The following is an 18,786-nucleotide window of genomic DNA, read 5'->3' as shown; positions in this document are numbered from 1 at the left end:
GTTTTCCCTTGGGGTCATGGGTCAGTACTGTAGGAATAGCCTGACAAGCCAGACTATATCATTAAAATGTCTAGTCTGGCAACGACCGGTAGACCTCACCGCCAATCCAGGGGGCGGGATGAAGGCTGTCTTTCAAACTGCCTCTGCACGCAATAGGGTAGCGCTACGACCAATCAGAGCAAAGAGCAGGATGACGTTAGCCTGACAAGCCAATTAAAATGTATGTCGTCATCGCTTTAAGCCCGCCCAACGACTCTCTAAACAGATAGAGCGCTGTGATTGGTGAACACAATCGGTGTTCAAGACTCAACAAGTTCCGATGGCTCGTTTCTAGACCCACCTACAGAGCAAATATATTTGCTGCCGCTAGGGTGCAGCTAGATTTCTAGGCTACTGTAGGAACATATTTATAACAGAACATTTATATGAGAACATTCATAGTATTTACCAGACAATTGTCCAAGTCCCTCCGATCCGAGTCCCAAGCGAGTCTCAAGTCATTTGGTTCAAGTCTCAAGCAAGTCCCAAGTCTTTTCTTTTGTGGGCAAGTCAAGTCAAGTCGAGTCACAAGGTTATGTCAAGTCAAGTCCCGCACCATTGTCCCCCAGCCAACCCACAAAGCACCCGGGTTTATATCTTGAAGAGAAAAACCTTATCTTCCTAATGTCAATGTCAAAAAAGAGCATGCAGACTAGTGTGCTTTCCCCTGCTGCTAGACCGGCCTCCCCTCCCTTCCCATGGACCAGTCTACCACCCAGTCCTCCCATCGAGCTGGCCAGCTCCCCCCCCCCCCTCAAGTGGGCTGGACCAGCAAAATAACAGCATAATAGCCTATGAATAACGAGAACTCTAAATTCTTCCCTTTGTTTTAGTGCAAAGAAGTAGGCTACAAGTAGCTATTATTAAGATGTTTACAGTTAATTAACTATACTTTTACAGAACATTATGAGCAACCTGACATTTATTGAAAAAATATGTGCATTTTCAACATCATCAAGCCTCTTCTGTCTTCTATGTAATTTTCCCACTTGGCAAATTCATCCTATGGGCCGGATTGGACCCTCTGGCGGGCCGCTTTTGGCCCGCGGGCCACACGTTTGACACCCCCTGATACGCCAACAGGTCCGCTCGGACTGCACACCGCGGCAACTCGGACCAAGAGTCCACTCGTAACGTCAGCTGGGGAAGCAGCTCAGGAAGCGCAGTGGACAGGGCTGAACCATGGATGTATTAGGCTACAGCAGGGGTCATCAACTATATTTGTTGAAGGGCCAGAATTTTTCTCAATAGACACCTTGGGGGCCGGACATTCAAATAGGCAGAGATTGAAATTAAATTCACCTTTTTGCCTAATAGGCCTAATTTATTTGTTTATATTCTATTTTACCTGTAAGCTCATAATTTTCATTTATACATATCTTTGGTGTTTGGTATGATATAAAATGAAAAATCTTGACAGCTGGATACTCCCACATGCTGGAGCTTTACAATGCTGACTTGACCTGTGATTTTCAGCCTAAATATGAAAGGAGGCTGACAATCGGTTCTGATGATACAAATCAGTAGTCCTGAGTAGTCAGTAGTGTTTCTCTAATACACATTCTACATCTCGGAGGCGACGTTTTTCCACACAGGGGCAGAGCTCAGTGGGAAACAGTAGGAGAGACACAGGCCGAGGGGGAACCGGGACACAACACCGGAGGGAAAAGCAGGTCCGTGCGCCGCAGGACGTGCACAAAAAAACAACCGCGTGGCATCAAACACGCGCCGCTACCACATCGTTTTTGGGTTGTGAGCACGCATGACGCACATCTACACTGAATGGGTTTGAGTGCGCAAAAGCCGCTACATTTGAACGGCCCGTGCACACCCAGTTTAACCAAGGCGGCGGCCAAAATCACCCAGGCAGCTCACCTCTGCAGACAGGCAGGGAAAACCCTGCAGTCCAGCTCCCTAAACTTTCATGCACGGGGCTTTGGGTACCGCGACGTTTCCTAATCCCAGCACATTGACTTACAGGCACACACTAACACTTTCTTTGAGCGTGTCTGCGTGTCTCCGTGTCCCAGCGCATTGACTTACAGGCGCACACCAACATCAGAACTCAGTCGCGGGCCGGATTGGAAGGTTCGGCGGGCCGGATTCGGCCCGCGGGCCGCCAGTTGATGATCACTGGGCTACAGTATTATGGGCTGAACCGGGAGAGTCGCCTCACTGAGGGCGTGTGTGTGTGAGAGAGGAGCGAGGGGGAACGTCGCCCGTCACAGAGGAGAGGAGAGAGGAGAAATGCATCATAATGAATGTAATGAAACGATAGCAACGCATTAGACGTATATTATAGCTCCTTTCTTTTAAAGTAAACATTTAAAAAACACTGTAGGGGAAACAATGGATCAGTAAACCCATGCAACCAAGCGCAAAAGTGCGTGCTCCCGCTTCGGGAAAAAAAACAAATACAGAGCCCGTCTGAACCTGCTAGAGCGTGCGCCGTGCACACAAATGGACTGCACTGGTCATACTTGAATGATATCCACGTGAAAAAAAAATAGTACAATGAAAAAAACAGGCCTATAAGTCGTCTGAGTCATCTTGTCTCCCAAGTCCGAGTCGAGTCTGGAGCCATTGTGTCTCCCAAGTCCGAGTCGAGTCTCAAGTCTTTGCCTTCCAAGTCGAATCAAGTCGCATGTTAAATTATTGTATATATATATATATATATATATATATCGTTAAATTTGCGACTCGAGTTGACTCGAGTCCGAGTCCCTATGACTCGAGTCCAATTGTCTGGTATTTACAACATTCAGCCGATTGTGAACTGAACTGCATGGCTTTGTTTGAGCTACTGTAGAGCCAAATAAAACAAAAACAACTGCATACAAGATGGTATCATCTGCATAGAAATTGATATTTTCATGTGTCTACAGTGTAACAGAACAATTCTGCCCAATCTAGTTAATCTACAGTGTAGAAAAATAAACATTATGCATTCATGTACGAGCCTGTGACTGCAATACAGCTGTTCTTTGGTCTTTGAAGATGTATTCTTCTTTTATTTTCCAAGTCAAAGGGCTGGAAATGTGCCATAAACCAGCAATGACTCACACAACCAAAATATCCACAGGGATTAGATGGCAAGCCAGAGTCACAGCTGACACTCACAGAGGGAGAAAAATATAACGTATCTACCCCCATTTCATCTAACTCCCCCTCACTCTGTCATATTCACATTAGCAAGCAGAGGCACACATTCCTTTCTTGTATTTCACACTCCTCTCCTGCTCTCTTTGCCGCCTGCTGAATTTCAAACTGCCTCCCTTTGCTGGACAAGATTGGTGTTTCCTCTTTCTCTAATCCCACAAACACACCCACACACACACACACACACAGTTTTACTTGTCAGGACACATTACTGATAGTAACTCTGAGGTCTTGACAGAAAAAAGCTGCTAAAGTGTATCGGACTTACATGGGGAAGTGCTTAAAACAACCTAATTAAAAACTGTATTAAAAAAATTTAGCATTTCTGATTATTTATATAACATGAGTGTTTCTTACACAAGACAATAGCCTCTACCTCATGCATTATGCACTGATTGTTTAAGCCAGTTTCCCTGTAACCTGTTAATTCTTGTCACACAGACAGTCTCTGCTTTTCAAGTGTGATGTTTTCTCTTCCTCATTATGGGAGAACATAAACATGGTGTAAATGAACTCACTCCTTTATGATGTGAAAACAGACAGAACATCACAAGAACAATTACACATAAATTACCAATGTAGAGGCTAATTTGTACTGTATCCTATAATTGATGCAATGGAGATAAATAGATGACATCTTAAAACTGTGATTTAGATGTAATAAATCCCATTCAGCAGGAGCTGTGCCAGCAGAATAAATGCCATGAATCTATAGTTTTCATTTTGTACCTTCCTGGTTAACAGCACAGTGTGTGTGTGTGTGTGTGTGTGTGTGTGTGTCTATGTGTGTGTATAATCTTGCTGATGCATGCAGACACACAGACAAACGAGTCAATATCTGCTCAACAAGCGTTGTAAAGGAAAAACGCTGACCTCTGATAGCAGTGCTCGGCCTCTCCTCATACTGAACTTTCAAGTGCAGCTCGTTCAAGGATCAAATGGAATTTTGGGTTACTTAGCAACAGCGAGTAGTAATTACCACGGTAATTTGCAGAAATTACCGCTTTTTTTCTTCTTTTTTTTTAAACCAGGTAATTTTAGATTTTTTTTTAAAAAGTGTCATTATAAAAACAATGGAGGAATGGGTGATATTACATTTTACGCCTCTGGTTTGAAAAGGCACAATCTAGATATTTTACACATGAACACATTTTGAAGGAGGGAAATGGCTGCTGCATCAGCTTCAAGACTGCAAACAGGTGGAGGCGTAGATGTGGGTATTTTTTCATCTGCCACATGTGTAATGAAAGAAGGAAGACTCACAATGGATGGCTACAAATTGCTAGCATGTTTGAAGGGCTAAAAATACGCTCCAAAAAAGACATTAAAAAAGATTTATCTTTTTTTTTCTCTCTCAAGCACTTTTATACAACCAATACTTTTTCACAGTTTCCCTTCCCTTTACAGAGAAGCTACAAAAGGGCAATGGAAAAGCCCACTGACTCATTCTCCACTATCTATTGTTCAGGGTGTAGAGGTCTGGTAACTGACCTAGAAGCTTGCAAGCCACTTTTACCTGTGGGTTTGATAGTACCGGTTTAATAGTTTCATTTTTCAAAATGCTGAGCTGAGCCCTATCATCTGTGACATCTCCAGACACCAACCTGAACTCAGTTAGTGGAAATATGTGGGCGAGACGCATCAAAATTTTGCAGGAAAATTCTGTCATAATATAACTGTAATACAGAAATTGCAGAGAGACATTAAGCCTATTGTATTTAGGTGGGTGGTCAGCATGAAGATGGAAAAAATATAGTATACAAATATGTATAATTTTGGAGTTTTGATTTGTTCAGACCAGACAGGAAGTATGAGACACATTGCTGTGTTGTCCTTCAGCTGAGGTGAAACAGTAATCTGATCCACTGACGTATCATTTCACTGGAAACACAGCAACAGTCAGTAATGAAATGGCTTTCTTTCCCATCTCTCCTCTCTTACGTTATTGCTTAAAAGCACAGAGCTGTATTTAATTGACAGAAAAGACCACAGAGGGGAGAAATAATGGAGGTGCTGACCTAGACCACCAGCTGCGATGACCCGTCCTCCCAGGCATCCTGCCACAAAGTCAGCCCTCTTCTCCCTCATCCTGGACGTCCGGGTGGGTTTGATCCACACACCTGCCAGAGGTGAGAAGACAGTCAACCACAACAGAAAACAGACCTTTCTCATTACCAAGGAATTTTAAAGAAATATCCAAAGTATATGGACACTTAAACTTTAGCCCTTTCCATGACTGATGATTCATTGAGCCATTGACCTTTAATCTACTGCTGTATTTACTCTCATTCAGTCACCAGCGCATTAGTGAGGTAATGGAGGTTTTCGCTCCATTTCAAAGTCTTTCCCCAAACTGCTGCCACAAGGTTGCAGGCACAACATTGTCGAAAATCAATGTGCGCTGTAGCTATAAGCTTTCCCTTCATTGGAACTAAAGAGCTGAGCCCAGACAGAAAAAAAAGTAATTAGGGTTGTGTAGTTCATGCAAAACAGTTTTATTTAGGCTAAGTGCTGATATGAAATTGTGCATATCCAAAAGCAAGCAGGGGACTGCATGGAATTGCTGTGCGTAATTGAAGTTGGCATTTGTTTGATTATATATGGCCAATTAACCACTTAAAGGAATCATTCTTAATATTTGTTTTCTTGACAAGAGATGAGAGGATCGATACCAATGTATATACAGTATATACAGTAAAAGGTCAGATTAATTTAGGCTAACATCAAGACTAGAAACAACTAGCCTTCCTCTCTAAGATTAAATAAGAACCTTTGTCTAAAGTTCACTATTTAACTCAGTAAATCCGATGCCAGGCTCTTGCTTCACACTCAGTCATGAGAGTGGTATTCATCTTCTCATCTTCTAAAGCTGCATGCGGCAATAGTTATCACTGACACGCATGATGCTGTCGTATCTGCCACGACAGACCAACCACACAGCTCTCACGTGATAAAACACCAAAGTAGGGGAGAGAAAAGAAAAGAAAAACAAATGATAAACATATTCCCATGTATGAAAGGTGCTCTATAAATAAAGATTGATTGATTGATTGATTGATTGATAAAAAAATAGGAAAAATATAAAGACAATTGTGATAATAGGAGTAAGTTAATGAGTAAAAGTAACTCAGTAAATAGAATGTATGTATGTTTAACAGGATACAAGATCAGAGATTCAAAAGCTTTATAATCACTATTCAAAAACAAACTCACAGTGCCAACAGCCTTAAAAAAAACAATGCAAAAGACAATAAATGAATATTGTTGACCAATTAACCAAACTTTGAGCAAATAAGTTAGGGGATGGCCCAAAGGTGTTGTTCCTGAGGTAAATATAAATTGTTTATTCATCCATCCAGTGGTTGTTGAGATGTATCAGCCCAGACCAAAGCAGTTCTCATATAATTCACTGTTCTGTACCCTAGCAACAGTGCACACCAAGTGCATGTATCAGCTGCAGGACTTGAACCAGACTGTGGACTGAAGAGGACAGAGCCCAACCTCCTCAGTCTGAGTGTATCACTCTCTCTCCTGGGGTGAGGAACTCATCAGCTCCAAAGAGCCTCAGTCAAGTTTCAACTCCTGCACTGAACTGGCCACCTTCCTTCCTTCCTTCCATCCTTCCTTCCCTCCCTCCCTCCTGGCCGTGGAATAAACAGGACCCAGAAACAATCCACACTTGAGTAAAGTGGTGGAGGACATGGCCTTACTCTCCCATCATTGCTGCACAGCCTGGGTGAAGCAGCATCGTGGTGAATAGGTATCGATCAGTGAATAAATGGATGGGAGAACAAATGAAAAGTCATCTGACAGCACAATAAGCTTCGTTTCACGTTGTCTCAGAGGTGTCAGCCTCTAAATGGTCACCAGAGAGACGTTATCTCACCTAACAGAAGGGCGTTTATGAGTGTACGTCTACAGCAGCCAAGTCTCCAAAGCACTGAGGAAACAGACTGCCAATTAACACTTGGCTAACAGTGAGCACGACTGAGGCTACAGAGAGAGTAACATTAGTTCAACAAAATAATAGTTGAAGTCATTAAGAGGCAGGTGCTTGTTCTCTGGACTTTCATGCATACAAGTTCCTGTTAATTCTTCCGTTCACGGGGATTTCAAAACCGTTGTTAAAATTTGCTGCGCTTCACTGCCCAAGAAAACATCGCTCTGGTGGAAAAATGAGTTTTCTAATTTCTCTTATTCAGCAATAACAGCAGAGGATAAAGGGATGGGGGATTGGGGGGGGGCTCGCATTATATTTCTCTTGTCCAGAAGTTGATCAATTTAGTAAATCAGATTTTCTGTACATAGTGACAGGCTTAGAAGAGAGTAGGGTAAAGTAGAGTAGAGTAGAGAGAGGAGAGGAGAGAAAGAGACCATTTTCATTTTATCATAAATGTTTTGCAGTGCTGCTGTAGTGCTGGCTGTTAGGGAAGTAATGGCAGAGTTGCAGAGCAGCTAAATGGTAATCTCTGACTCAGAGTAGGGGCATGCAGAGCCACCAGCAGCTCACTAATAGATATGCCCGCTGCAACAGATCAGCTATTCAGCCATGGAAAATGGAAAGGCAAGATAACATGCAAATATAGCACAGATATGTGAGGGGGGGGGGGGGGGGCAGCTGAGCTCTCAAACAGGCATGGCAGCTCCTAACTTTTACTGTTCCGCCGTTTCCTCCATCTGCAGATTAACTGGCAGGAACAGCCATGACTGTGTTGTTGTCTCAGTGTCTCTATCTCTGATCCAGTTCAGCCTCTGCAGCACTCCACTGATTGACTGATAGAAGTGCGGTGTGTGTTGAGTTAGTGAAAACAGCATGGACACAAACACCACATCATTCACGGCCACAAGACTGATCCCAAAACCAATGCATCAGAACCAGAAATAATATTTTGTTTCATGCAAAATCTGGCGCCTCTATTACCATGAAAACAGACTCAGGGTGTGTTTAGCCTAAGTAGAGATGAGGTGCTGGCTACAGAGGACTGTTAGCCTTCCCTCACTCTGAATCCACATCCACCCATTTATTTTCAAACTTAAAGCAGAAGTAAGTGATATATTTGTGTTAATATAAGTCTTAAATAGTTATAGTATCTTCCGACAGCAATCACTTACATAGAGTGTTTGGTCTGAAACACGGGTCTGTCAGTCACTCTGCTCTGCTCTGAGCCGAGGAGAAAACATTTATCGTATCCTACAGTTTTTATCCAATGAGGAGAGAGAACGGCATGCAGGGCTGTGTGTGCAGCCAAGGAACGCCGTGAATGTGGCGACGTAGGGACGAGGACTGTTATGGTGCGTTCAAGGAAACTCGTATTTTTCCGACCGTGAAGTCGTACCAGTTCGATCTGGTACGAGTTCACCGGTCGGAAGTTACGAGTGGCCGTTATAGTGACTTTCACCGGTAAAACAGGTCGGAAAACACGAGTGGGTTGCCTGGAACGCTACAAAGTCGTAAATTGTGACTTGAAGCTGTAATTTACGATTTCAAAAGCCTGCCTGGAACGCAGCATTAGCGAAAACGACCGGACCACTTACTTCTGCTTTAAATCAGATACTGTGTTACACTACACAAATTCTCTGAACTCCCGCGGAGTCGTGACAACAACACACGATGACTGGTCGGGATGAAACTTGTAGTGTGGTCACTCTGCAAACCAGGAAACAGCAAGAATTCACAGCACTATGCTCTAATCTAATCTAATCTAACTATGGTCTAATCCAGGGATTCCCAAAGTGTGGTGCGCGCACCCCCTGTGGTGCGCAAGCCACATGAAAAGGGTAAAGGTGGTATGGTGTTATATTTTACAAATATTTTTTTGCCTGCTTATTCAAGGCAAAGGCGGCTGCCTGAGTGATTCTGGCCACCGCCTTAATTGGTTAAAACGTGTGTGTGTGTGTTCATGGAGGGGCATTCAGATGTATTGTCTTTTGTGCGCACAAACCCATTAGTTTCAATATACAGTAGATGCGCGTCATGTGTGATCACAACCCAACATGTTGCCGTAGTGGTGCGCTTGTCTTTACCAAAAAAAAAAGGTCTGTCCGTTTATCTTTAAATATATTATTTAATTTTGACTTATTAATAACTCAGTCAAAGAAACAGACTGTAAGAGCTGCAGTAGTTCAGTAGATACATAATATTCAGAAACTGACAGTAATTGAAAAGGTGTGTGCAGGTGAGAAAGTGGCCAGTGTTTCAACTTCTCCCCTGAGCTCTTTTTTTGTGTGCACAATTTTCCCTTTGTTTAATCCTTCTAATCTCTCTCTATGGAGGTTTCCAGGGCAGTGTCACGTTTTTTTTTAAAAAGCTTTAGACCTTTGTCTTCAAATATGCTCAATGAAACAAGCTAAATTTACTGTGGAGAGTGTATAAATGATTCTCTCTTTCAATACATCAAATGTCTTCCTAGAGTCCAGCAAAATGTCCAGCGCCACATCGCTTTCGTCACATTAAAGCATGTGAGAAAGAAATGATGTGTGTGTCTGAAGAGAAAAGAAGGCAGTGAAAGTGTGTGTTCTCACATAGTAGCCTGTCACATGTGCTCTCTCACACGCAGCCTCTCACAAAGCTTGTCAAGCAGAAAGTGACCAAGAGGCAGAGCGAACCATTCTCCCAGACCAAAAAGGAAAACTCGCATGTGGCATTAGTCTCTGCTGCTTTAACCTATGAGGACAAATGAGACACTTTGAGTAGGGAACACTGCCATTTTTCAACACAAATTATTAATTCTGTTGCCCGAGCCAACTACAAACTTTGGGGAAAAGGAATGAGTAGGCCATAATTTACTTAGGTCGACATTCCTCTTATTCTTGTTGGATCGACCGCCTGCCGGGCTTACACACACACACAAACTGACAGACATGCTTAGACTCACTCCCACTGTCTGTGGTGGTGAGCATACACGGGCGATCTGAGTGACATGTGGTGCAGATATCTGTCTGGTGGACTCAGCTGGAGGAGAGGAGAGTGTGTTTATTTAAAGCTCAGAATCAATCCTCCTCCTTTCTCCCGGTTCGCCCTCCCAGATTCTGGCACTTCACCTGTGCATCAAAAACCCACACATCAAATCTGCCCAATGGAGGGATACTGTTGCACCCGACGACCTCACCCCATTTCCGAAAGTCATCATGAGGTAGAAATGGAGAGATGGATACAAGGAAATGAGGTGGTAATGGCAGCAGAGCCCTGTGAGATCACATTCTGATAGAGGGCCAAAAATACACCAAATATTTCCAGCACAAATCAAACCACTACACTGCAAATGATCTCAATTCACAAGTTCACCAGAAACCAGTTAGCAGATGTTTATTATTTTCTTTTGATAAAATCAGAGATACACTGGGCAAAAATAAAATAGGACGGCTGCATTTCTGAGCAGCCCGTGGGGGTTGAGACAGTTTGTCCCTTTTTTCAGATGACTGACATTTGGCTTTCCAATTAAAGATTTAGGGAAATAACTGTCAAGGCCATAATCTTACTTCTTGACACCTAACTTATTTCTGATAAAATAGCCTTTCAGATTTTGCAAGACCAACTGTAGTTACATCCACTGAAATCCAGCCTCATTATAAGTAACTATTATTATAACTATTTTCCAAACCTCTCTTTGTAACCACATGGATTTGATGAAACCAGCTTCTTGTGGAAGGAGGTGATTTGATCTGGATAAATTATCTTTAAAGTACATATTGAATTTAGTAATTTGGCAACATTTTCTATCAGTTTTAAACCAGTTGAGTTGTGATGTATCTACGTACATTCATGTGTGTCATTAGCACCCCGTGTATCTGCTATAAATAATGTCCATCATTTGCAAAGAGCTGCCAGAGACATAACCATTATAAGACATTACTGGGTGTACTTTGTATCTATTATCGAATGAATTTCCTTCTTTGATGTCCTACAATCCATTTATGAAAAAGAACAATCCAAGGTGAAGAGAAAAATGATTCACATTAGAGGGAGACAATTTCACATTTTGTGTCTAGAATGTAATACATTACCATTAAGATATTCCACAACAGTGCCACCAGTCAAACGTAAACACTAATCTCAGTCCGTGAATCGTCACCATTTGTAGGATGAAGAGAAATGACCATAATATAACGGAGGAGTTGGGAATGCAGGTTGATCACTGTCAGAAATACTTTGTTGTCCCTACGTGCTCAGCTGAGTTACAACGAGGTCTACAGCGTGAACATATGGTCGAGTGCATCTGCATCTGCTGGCTGACAGCACCGATGATGGATTCTCAGCGAGAGGTACATGCAGGTAGGATGAGGTTTCATCAGCGTGATGTAAAAAGACGCTTCCACCGCTTCAGCAGTCATCAAGGCGAGCAAACTAAAACCGGTTCAATGCTGACAAACAGCCACATGCAACAAGCGGCTGCTGAAATAATAGGAAAAGAAGGCGTCACACAGCAGGTTGAAGGCAAGTCAGATTTCAGATTCCCCTCCAGTCAGTGTGAGAGGAAGGAGAAATGCTCCAGCCACAGAAGCAATGCTGCATTTTAATTGGAAAATGATAACACTGGGATAGCAGCAATAAGTCAGCCATTACGAACGGCAACCAGCGGAAATAATGCAGAGGGAGGCATAAACTCCTCGTGGAGGAACAGTTCTCACTTCACTCAGGACGTTTGCAGGCACAGAGACTCGCAGCCAACCAAGGAGAAACAGAGCATCAATGTTTTTTAGTTTTTTTTCTCTTTTACTAACTTGGTTCGTTACACATGTAGGGAGCCACAGAGCGTCTACAAAAGGCTGTCTACAGCAAGGGTTTCAGGGATATGTACAATAGCTAATGTTGACCTTTACATAGTTCTGCACACAATATCACATTTTACACAACACTGCAAACCAACACAATAACAGCTCCTCAGAGAGAGAGGGAGATAAAAGAAACAAAACTAGAAAACAAAGAACATATTCCTGGAAACCAAGTTGTTCATGATGCATCAGATGAACAGGATTCATATTAAGCCAATAAATACAGGTGTAGGAATTGAAACAGAAAAAGACCATTTGTTCTTTTTCACATGTTCATCCAAAAAACAACAACAAAAAAACCCCACATCTGATCTAATTTTATAATAACTGAACTTCTAGTTATTTCTGTTTGACTATTCTTTTTTTGTGTGGCATTTACAAGAGGTGGGGGAAGATTTAGTATAGCATGGAATAATTTTGTGTGACAATATTGAAAACATCAAGTATCAGTCTTTTACTGTGTAAATTGCAAATATGAACTCAGGTTTTTGGGAGTAGAATCCTAGAGTCATTTTTATGACTGTGTTAGTCTGTTTGCTTCACAGTCGCTAGAAATAATTCCAGTGATATGAACAAACAGAGAAGTTTCTCTGATTGGTATTGACAGAGCCTTCCAAAGCTGTAATAGGCAGCTGCAAAAAAGATAATGAACATAATCTACAGTATCAACATATGCTCAGGATATCATAAAATGTCTAAATATTGTATCGTGACTTAAATGTTTTTGTTAATATTGTATCACAGGCTTCACCTTCAACCCCTAGTGTTTATTTACTGAAACAGTAGCCTGAAAGTGAAACTGGTTATTTTATGTGGGGGTGTCCGGGTCCTCATTTAGTCTTGTACAGAGCTGCTGTAGCATCCAAAATGAGGCAAACGTATAAACTGATATTGTCTTTTGTCTGTAGATAACAAGATATTTTTGTTGTTGACATCACAGCAACACATTGCTCAGCTTCAGTACCCATGCTCCTGCTGCTTCTCAGAACTGGGAGCACACAGACAAATCCACTGCAGGTGACAAACTGACTAACACCACAGCAAATATCCCAAACTATCACTTTGAGGTATTTCAGTGATGGGAACTCATGCAGTATCAACCATAGACGTAGTTTATAATGAAAAATGAAACTGTTTCTAAATGAACTAGAGAATACATTTTTTCATGGCTCTAGTCTGTACTGGTAAACCCACCAGCTACTCACCATCTCTGCGGGTCTTTTTAATGCTCTACTGAATCACACATTACATGCTGCTATAAAAAGCCTCCAAAACTGTTGTTGTCTTGCCTGTTCTTTCCTCACTTAACTAGGTTTTCTGCTGGATGCATTGGAGCAACATAAAGCCTCTAAAAGTTTCTCTCCTCTCTTTTCTTTATCTTGCTCTCTGATAAGTGAGTATTTATTCCCTGCTTCTCTACAACTGGATTTGCATCCTGGACAGCCAGATAATCACATTCACTCGTGCACACACACACCCTATGAGTGCACAACCTGAGGCAGTCTCTGCAATGCAGGTTTGATTAATAGCACCCTACAATCGATTATAAGGATCGATGCACTAATCCACATGTCTTATGAGGATTGAGAGGATGCGCAAAGCAATCAGGAGAAGCAATACACCCTGCAGGACTTAGAGAAGTCCCTGTGAGTGCTGAGGTAAGAGAGTGTGGTCATTATGTGCCTATATGTGCATATATTACATGCATACTTAGTATAAATGATTGTTTATCTTACATACATATCTGAAAACACGCAGCTTGCTGTGGCTCTTCTAAGCAATTCAAGGGACCATGACAATGTGAATGGGGAAAAAAAAAGGTGAAAATTTCCCATAAAGAATATATTGAAAAACATTGTAGGCCCACACACACACACACACACACACACACACACACACACACACACACACACACACACACACACACACACACACACACACACACACACACACACACACACACACACACACACACACACACACACACACACTAACTAACGTGCGCTGCTGCCTTCTTGGCCAGGTCGCCCTTGAAAATGAGATCACAATCTCAACTGTTTTTTTACCTGGTTAAATAAAGGTTTTGTTTTTTTAAAAGTCTCAACCAACTAAAATGGGATTACTGGCTCTGTTGTACAAAACCTTATGCAATCTATACTGCCACACACACATCATCATCACCCCCACCACATACATTTACTTCCAAAATAAGAGGCTCAAACAGGTATCAGAGTGATAACCAGAAATACCATATGAATCCCTTGTGGGAAATTGGTACTGTATGTGTGTACGTGGTTGACATGTAGACATGTCTTTCTGTGGTATGAGGGTGTGTTTTGGTTTAAAATCATGACTGTGAGGTCATGTTGAGGTCAGTCATTAAAGCTTCAAAGTGTCATTTGAGGGAGACCAGCAGTGGGTAGGATATAGCTCCAAGACATGAAAGGAAGTGGTGGTAAAGTCCTCGGTAGCAGCAGACATGATCCCTCTGCAGCACGGCCATAGCTGGGCGTGAGCCTGGTGACTGAGGGGGGATGTTGCCCTGTTTCATTTCCGAGATGATCCCTGGCTTGAAGGGACACCAAGGATCCAGATGGTGATGGGCAGAAAAGACAAGCTGCAGGTCTCTACTCAGTCTGCTAATGAAGCCCCGTGGCTTCTCAGTAATCTTATAAATATTCATGCTCGGTGGGTGGGCCTTAAAGTTCATGTATAGCTTAATCAGTTCTACAGTCACAACGATATCGTGCACCCTGAAGCTTCTGAACGTCTCTAACTGATCATCTCATCTTCCCACGGACGGCGAATCCCTCCCCGCTCGTGCTTCCCTTTGAATTCCTCAGCTCACTGTGAGCGCCGTGAATGACCTTCCAAGTACAAACATGTATAAATCAATCAATGAATCAGCTGCTGGGCAGAATGTAAAAAGAAAAAAACCCACACAGTGTAAGCAGAGCACATATAATGTGTCTAGGTGATAGTAAATACAATAACCTGGACTGTGGGAAGATGTGGAGCAGGTGGTGAGAGGAGCTATGGACTATGGACTATAACTATGGATTCCTCTTATTCTCAGGGAGTCGTACCTCAGAGACAAGATGTCTCAGGTAGAATATTTATCAGAAGACTGATGCACCACAGTGAGAGAGAGAGAGAGAGAAAGAGACCAGCACAAGGTCAAAGTGAAGTAGGTGCCACGTCAGCTCTAACAGTTTTCTGGTCATATTCCTACAGTATGTATCATGGTCATCACATTTGTTACACACAGCCCAGTGTTGCTTCCCTGTGTGCATGTGTAAGCCCATGTTTGTATGTGTATCTTTCTGTGTTCTGTTATGTGTTCTTTTGTTTGTTTGTGTCTGTTTATGTCTTATGTCTTTCTGTGTGTGTGTGTGTGTGTGTGTGTGTGTGTGTGTGTGTGCACGTGTTGTCACTGTCAGTGTCATTGAGTGTCTCCGTGTACATGTTTATGCGTCCTTTTTGCGTGTTTGTGTCCCCACCTCCCACTGCTTATCACCCATACAAAACGTTGCATATCAAGACAAATCAAAAGACACAACACAATATGCTGGAAGGAAACAGCTGTTGTGAGAGTGCACACTTTTTAAAACTAAAGAAGAAAGGAAAAAAAACAATATCAAGAATCCAAAAGTGAATTCTCGAGACCTCTTCACAGAGCAGCAAAGAGAAGACACACAAAGGAGAGGGTGAACATGACAGAGATGATTCACAGGGAGAAAACAGCTCTTTGTTTCAGGAGGTTTGAGAGCCGCTGACAGGTTTTGAGTCACCGTTCAGCGTTCGACACATCTGTGGTGTCCCCCCTCTCCCCCCAGCGAGCGAGAGAGACTTCCACACCATAATTATTCTGCAGACAGTGGTTTAATAGAAAGAGATGTAATCAGCAGGAGGCCTGACAAATCTACTTGGAAATCTATGTAATTTTAGGAAAATATCAGATTCAGAGGAGGCTGAACAACAGAGTGGAGATGATAATAAAAAAAAGATTTTGTGAGATGATAATTGTCTCTCTATCTATTGTCTCACTCGCATGAACTCTAATAACTGTCTTTCCCCCTCTCTCCATCTCCCCCCACCACCTCCACCCGACAGTGTGGCCATGAGAACGTGGATGAAGCTGAGTGTAGCTAAATTACTGTTAAAAAAAACAAAAAAAAAACATAGGGGTGAGTCGAGCCCACTGCCCATGTCCATTACCTGCTCAGCATGTGTTTGTGTGAGTTTACATTCATGGTGAAATATGGAACATGTGGTGAAAGAGCCACAGCTGCTTCTTCAGTGTGTGTTTTCATGCTGTGAAAGTGAGTATGTGTTTTCTTAGAGGACGTACGTTGTGACTGCGCCTGTGGCTTGGACGAGATTGAAGAAGCTATACCTGTTTCTATTGTGTTTACAAGACAAGAGGTTATGATTCCTCCTCTGAGCAGTGTAAAAGTCTTGGGGGCAGAGTGGAAGTGGCAGTGAGTCGCTATCTGAAAGTGAGGAGACAGGCCGGGGAGAACTGGTTAGCATGCTAATTTCAGCTGAAGAAAGGACGTGACAGAGTCCTGTATTTGGGAACTAAAAGATCTGTCCCTTATTGAACTGATATAGGTTGACATTGTTCTGTACTTTTGAAAATCCAGGTTGGGTGACTTTTATTATAACATGCCTCTGCTGACTCTGCCTGTCTGGAATGAGCTTCTTATTGACCAATGAGATTGTGTGATTGCTGTATGAGTATGTGGTTTTGAAGATGTCACCGAAATGCACACCAGGAGGCTGAAATGCATTGTGGGAAATGCATTTTGTTTTCAGCAGTTTTAGTCACAGCTCAGACAACAGCTCACAATGGCTAATGGCAGTTACCTAAATGGAAACAACAAAGACATCAATTTAGAAGATCAACCTGTGCTCAACCTGTGAAGCTACTAAGCAGCTATTCATAGCCCAGGATACATGCTGGAGGGGGAAGAGGAGGAAGAGCACTCTGTATTTCTCAGCCTCTGAAGTAAACACATGAAATGATAACGAAACATTAAACCTTGGGCTTTTATCATAAATCACTAACTTTACCCAATGTTCATTCACATTACTTCACACAACTAAAAAGATACAGCTTAAAAGTGCTTGTTTTTCAAGCCATATATAATCATCAAAGCAAAGCCAGTGATTTTGAAAGTTCTACATGAACATTAGAAGAAGAAAAAAAGTGAATATTTAGTTTCAAGGTGTTATTTACTTCATGATGTTGATGTGAGCTGACTGGAAGGGGCTATGCCAGTTTTTGTACAAGGGCCCCACAGGACTTTTGAGTCACTGCTGGATGTAAGTGAGAGTCATTTAGGTGACAACAAAGAATCTCCAGGGACTAAGTGTTTGTGTTTATGTTGTGCGTGTGTCATAAGAAAGATTGGGTGAAAAAGGAAAACCACATGAGACAAAAAGGTCAATGAGCAAAAAGAGTTAAGAGCCATCACATTCCCTCTGCTGCACTACAAGAAGCCTGGAAGAGGACTGACGGTTGAGTGTTAGCACACTGATGGAGGACACACCACTCGTAACAAATCGCTTTATCCTGACAAGGTCATTTTCAAGAGATGATGGAGCTGTGCTTATAGAGAGATTAAGAGGTTGTGCTCAAGTCCATAGTGTGTTTTTTTTTCCACGTGTCTTCGAACGAGTTCCCCGGCAATTGAGCGTGTCAAGTGTTTCTCCAAACGTCTTTGTCTGGCATGTGATTTAATCGCTCTCCATTTCACCTTCTTGTGCCCGTGACACAGTTGACTCCAGTGAAGAGCCCCACGGCCAGCTGCTGAAGGACATTACTGAAACTGCACTCAGCGCAGATATGGTGGTTTTAGATATGTTTCTGTGTATCATCCACTTAGTGGCTGAAGAAACTGCGATTTAGACTCTGTGCTGGTATTTCACTCTTTGTAAGTGTTTAATTAAATGGGCACAAAGCTGCTGTCAGAAACACACAGTCACTGTTTCATGCCTCTGATAGTTAAATGTCCATTTTTTCCCGTACTTGTTATAAAATGAGATTCATGTCACCAAGGTCACAAAAGCTTTTCAGTACTTAGAAGGCCATGTTAACTTAAAATGTTAATAATAAAAGTCCATCACAATAGCCACAGCAATTAGCTTTTCATGCGCCTCATGTAGGTGGTACTCGTGGTTCTTGTGCAATTATGTGTTGCCATGTCTGATTGGAGTAATGACCACTTTAGATGTCAGCTCATGATTAGGCACTTCATCCATTTACAAGCTGCATCTTGAGGTTTGTTTATTGGGTTTGTGATACAAACGTGTGTGTGTGTGTGTGTGTGTGTGTGTGTGTGTGTGTGTGTGTGTGTGTGTGTGTGTGTGTGTGTGTGTTGCATTAACTTGTTTAAATACTGGTATTTTAACGGACCAAAAGCTGAGAAATGTGTGTGTTTATTTGTTCATTGTGGACAATTCAGCAGCTGTAGATTTAAGTCAAATGGCAATATTATGGTACAGGGAGTTGAGTGCACTTCATAAGGAGTGAGTCTGGTAAATGTAAAGGTGTGAGGATTAGGGCAGTGAATGTGAATATAACAGTTGAATAGACCTAGCCTCGTAAACCAGCCGCTCCCGGAAACGGGGATGAGGCCAGAAATGAAATGAATTGCATTCAGAAATGAAATGAATTGCATTTCCGGGAGCGGCTGGTTTACGAGGCTAGAATAGACCTGGTTCAGGATTGAATCTGGCTCACGGTTGGGGTCAAAAAGTCAAACAAATTTCCTTCCCTCAACACTCAGTTAAACAAACTTGATTTCTAAC

General features: G+C 42.3%; 1 protein-coding gene across 2 annotated transcripts in view; it reads right to left on the bottom strand.

Moving 5' to 3' along the window:
- klhdc8b (kelch domain containing 8B) overlaps nucleotides 1–18,786 on the bottom strand; it is a 188,938-nt gene that overhangs the window by 9,479 nt on the left and 160,673 nt on the right. For both annotated transcript variants that reach the window (XM_085781119.1, XM_085781120.1), the window contains one exon: nucleotides 5,217–5,318. In XM_085781119.1, the coding sequence (XP_085637245.1) occupies nucleotides 5,217–5,318 (102 nt within the window). The remainder of the gene's footprint in view (nucleotides 1–5,216; nucleotides 5,319–18,786) is intronic.

This window comes from Trachurus japonicus, chromosome 7 (assembly GCF_045865225.1).
Source record: "Trachurus japonicus isolate A0001 chromosome 7, Traja_1.0".
Taxonomy (NCBI): domain Eukaryota; kingdom Metazoa; phylum Chordata; class Actinopteri; order Carangiformes; family Carangidae; genus Trachurus; species Trachurus japonicus.
Note: the sequence above shows the minus strand (reverse complement) of the source record. Positions and strands in the feature narration are given on the sequence as shown.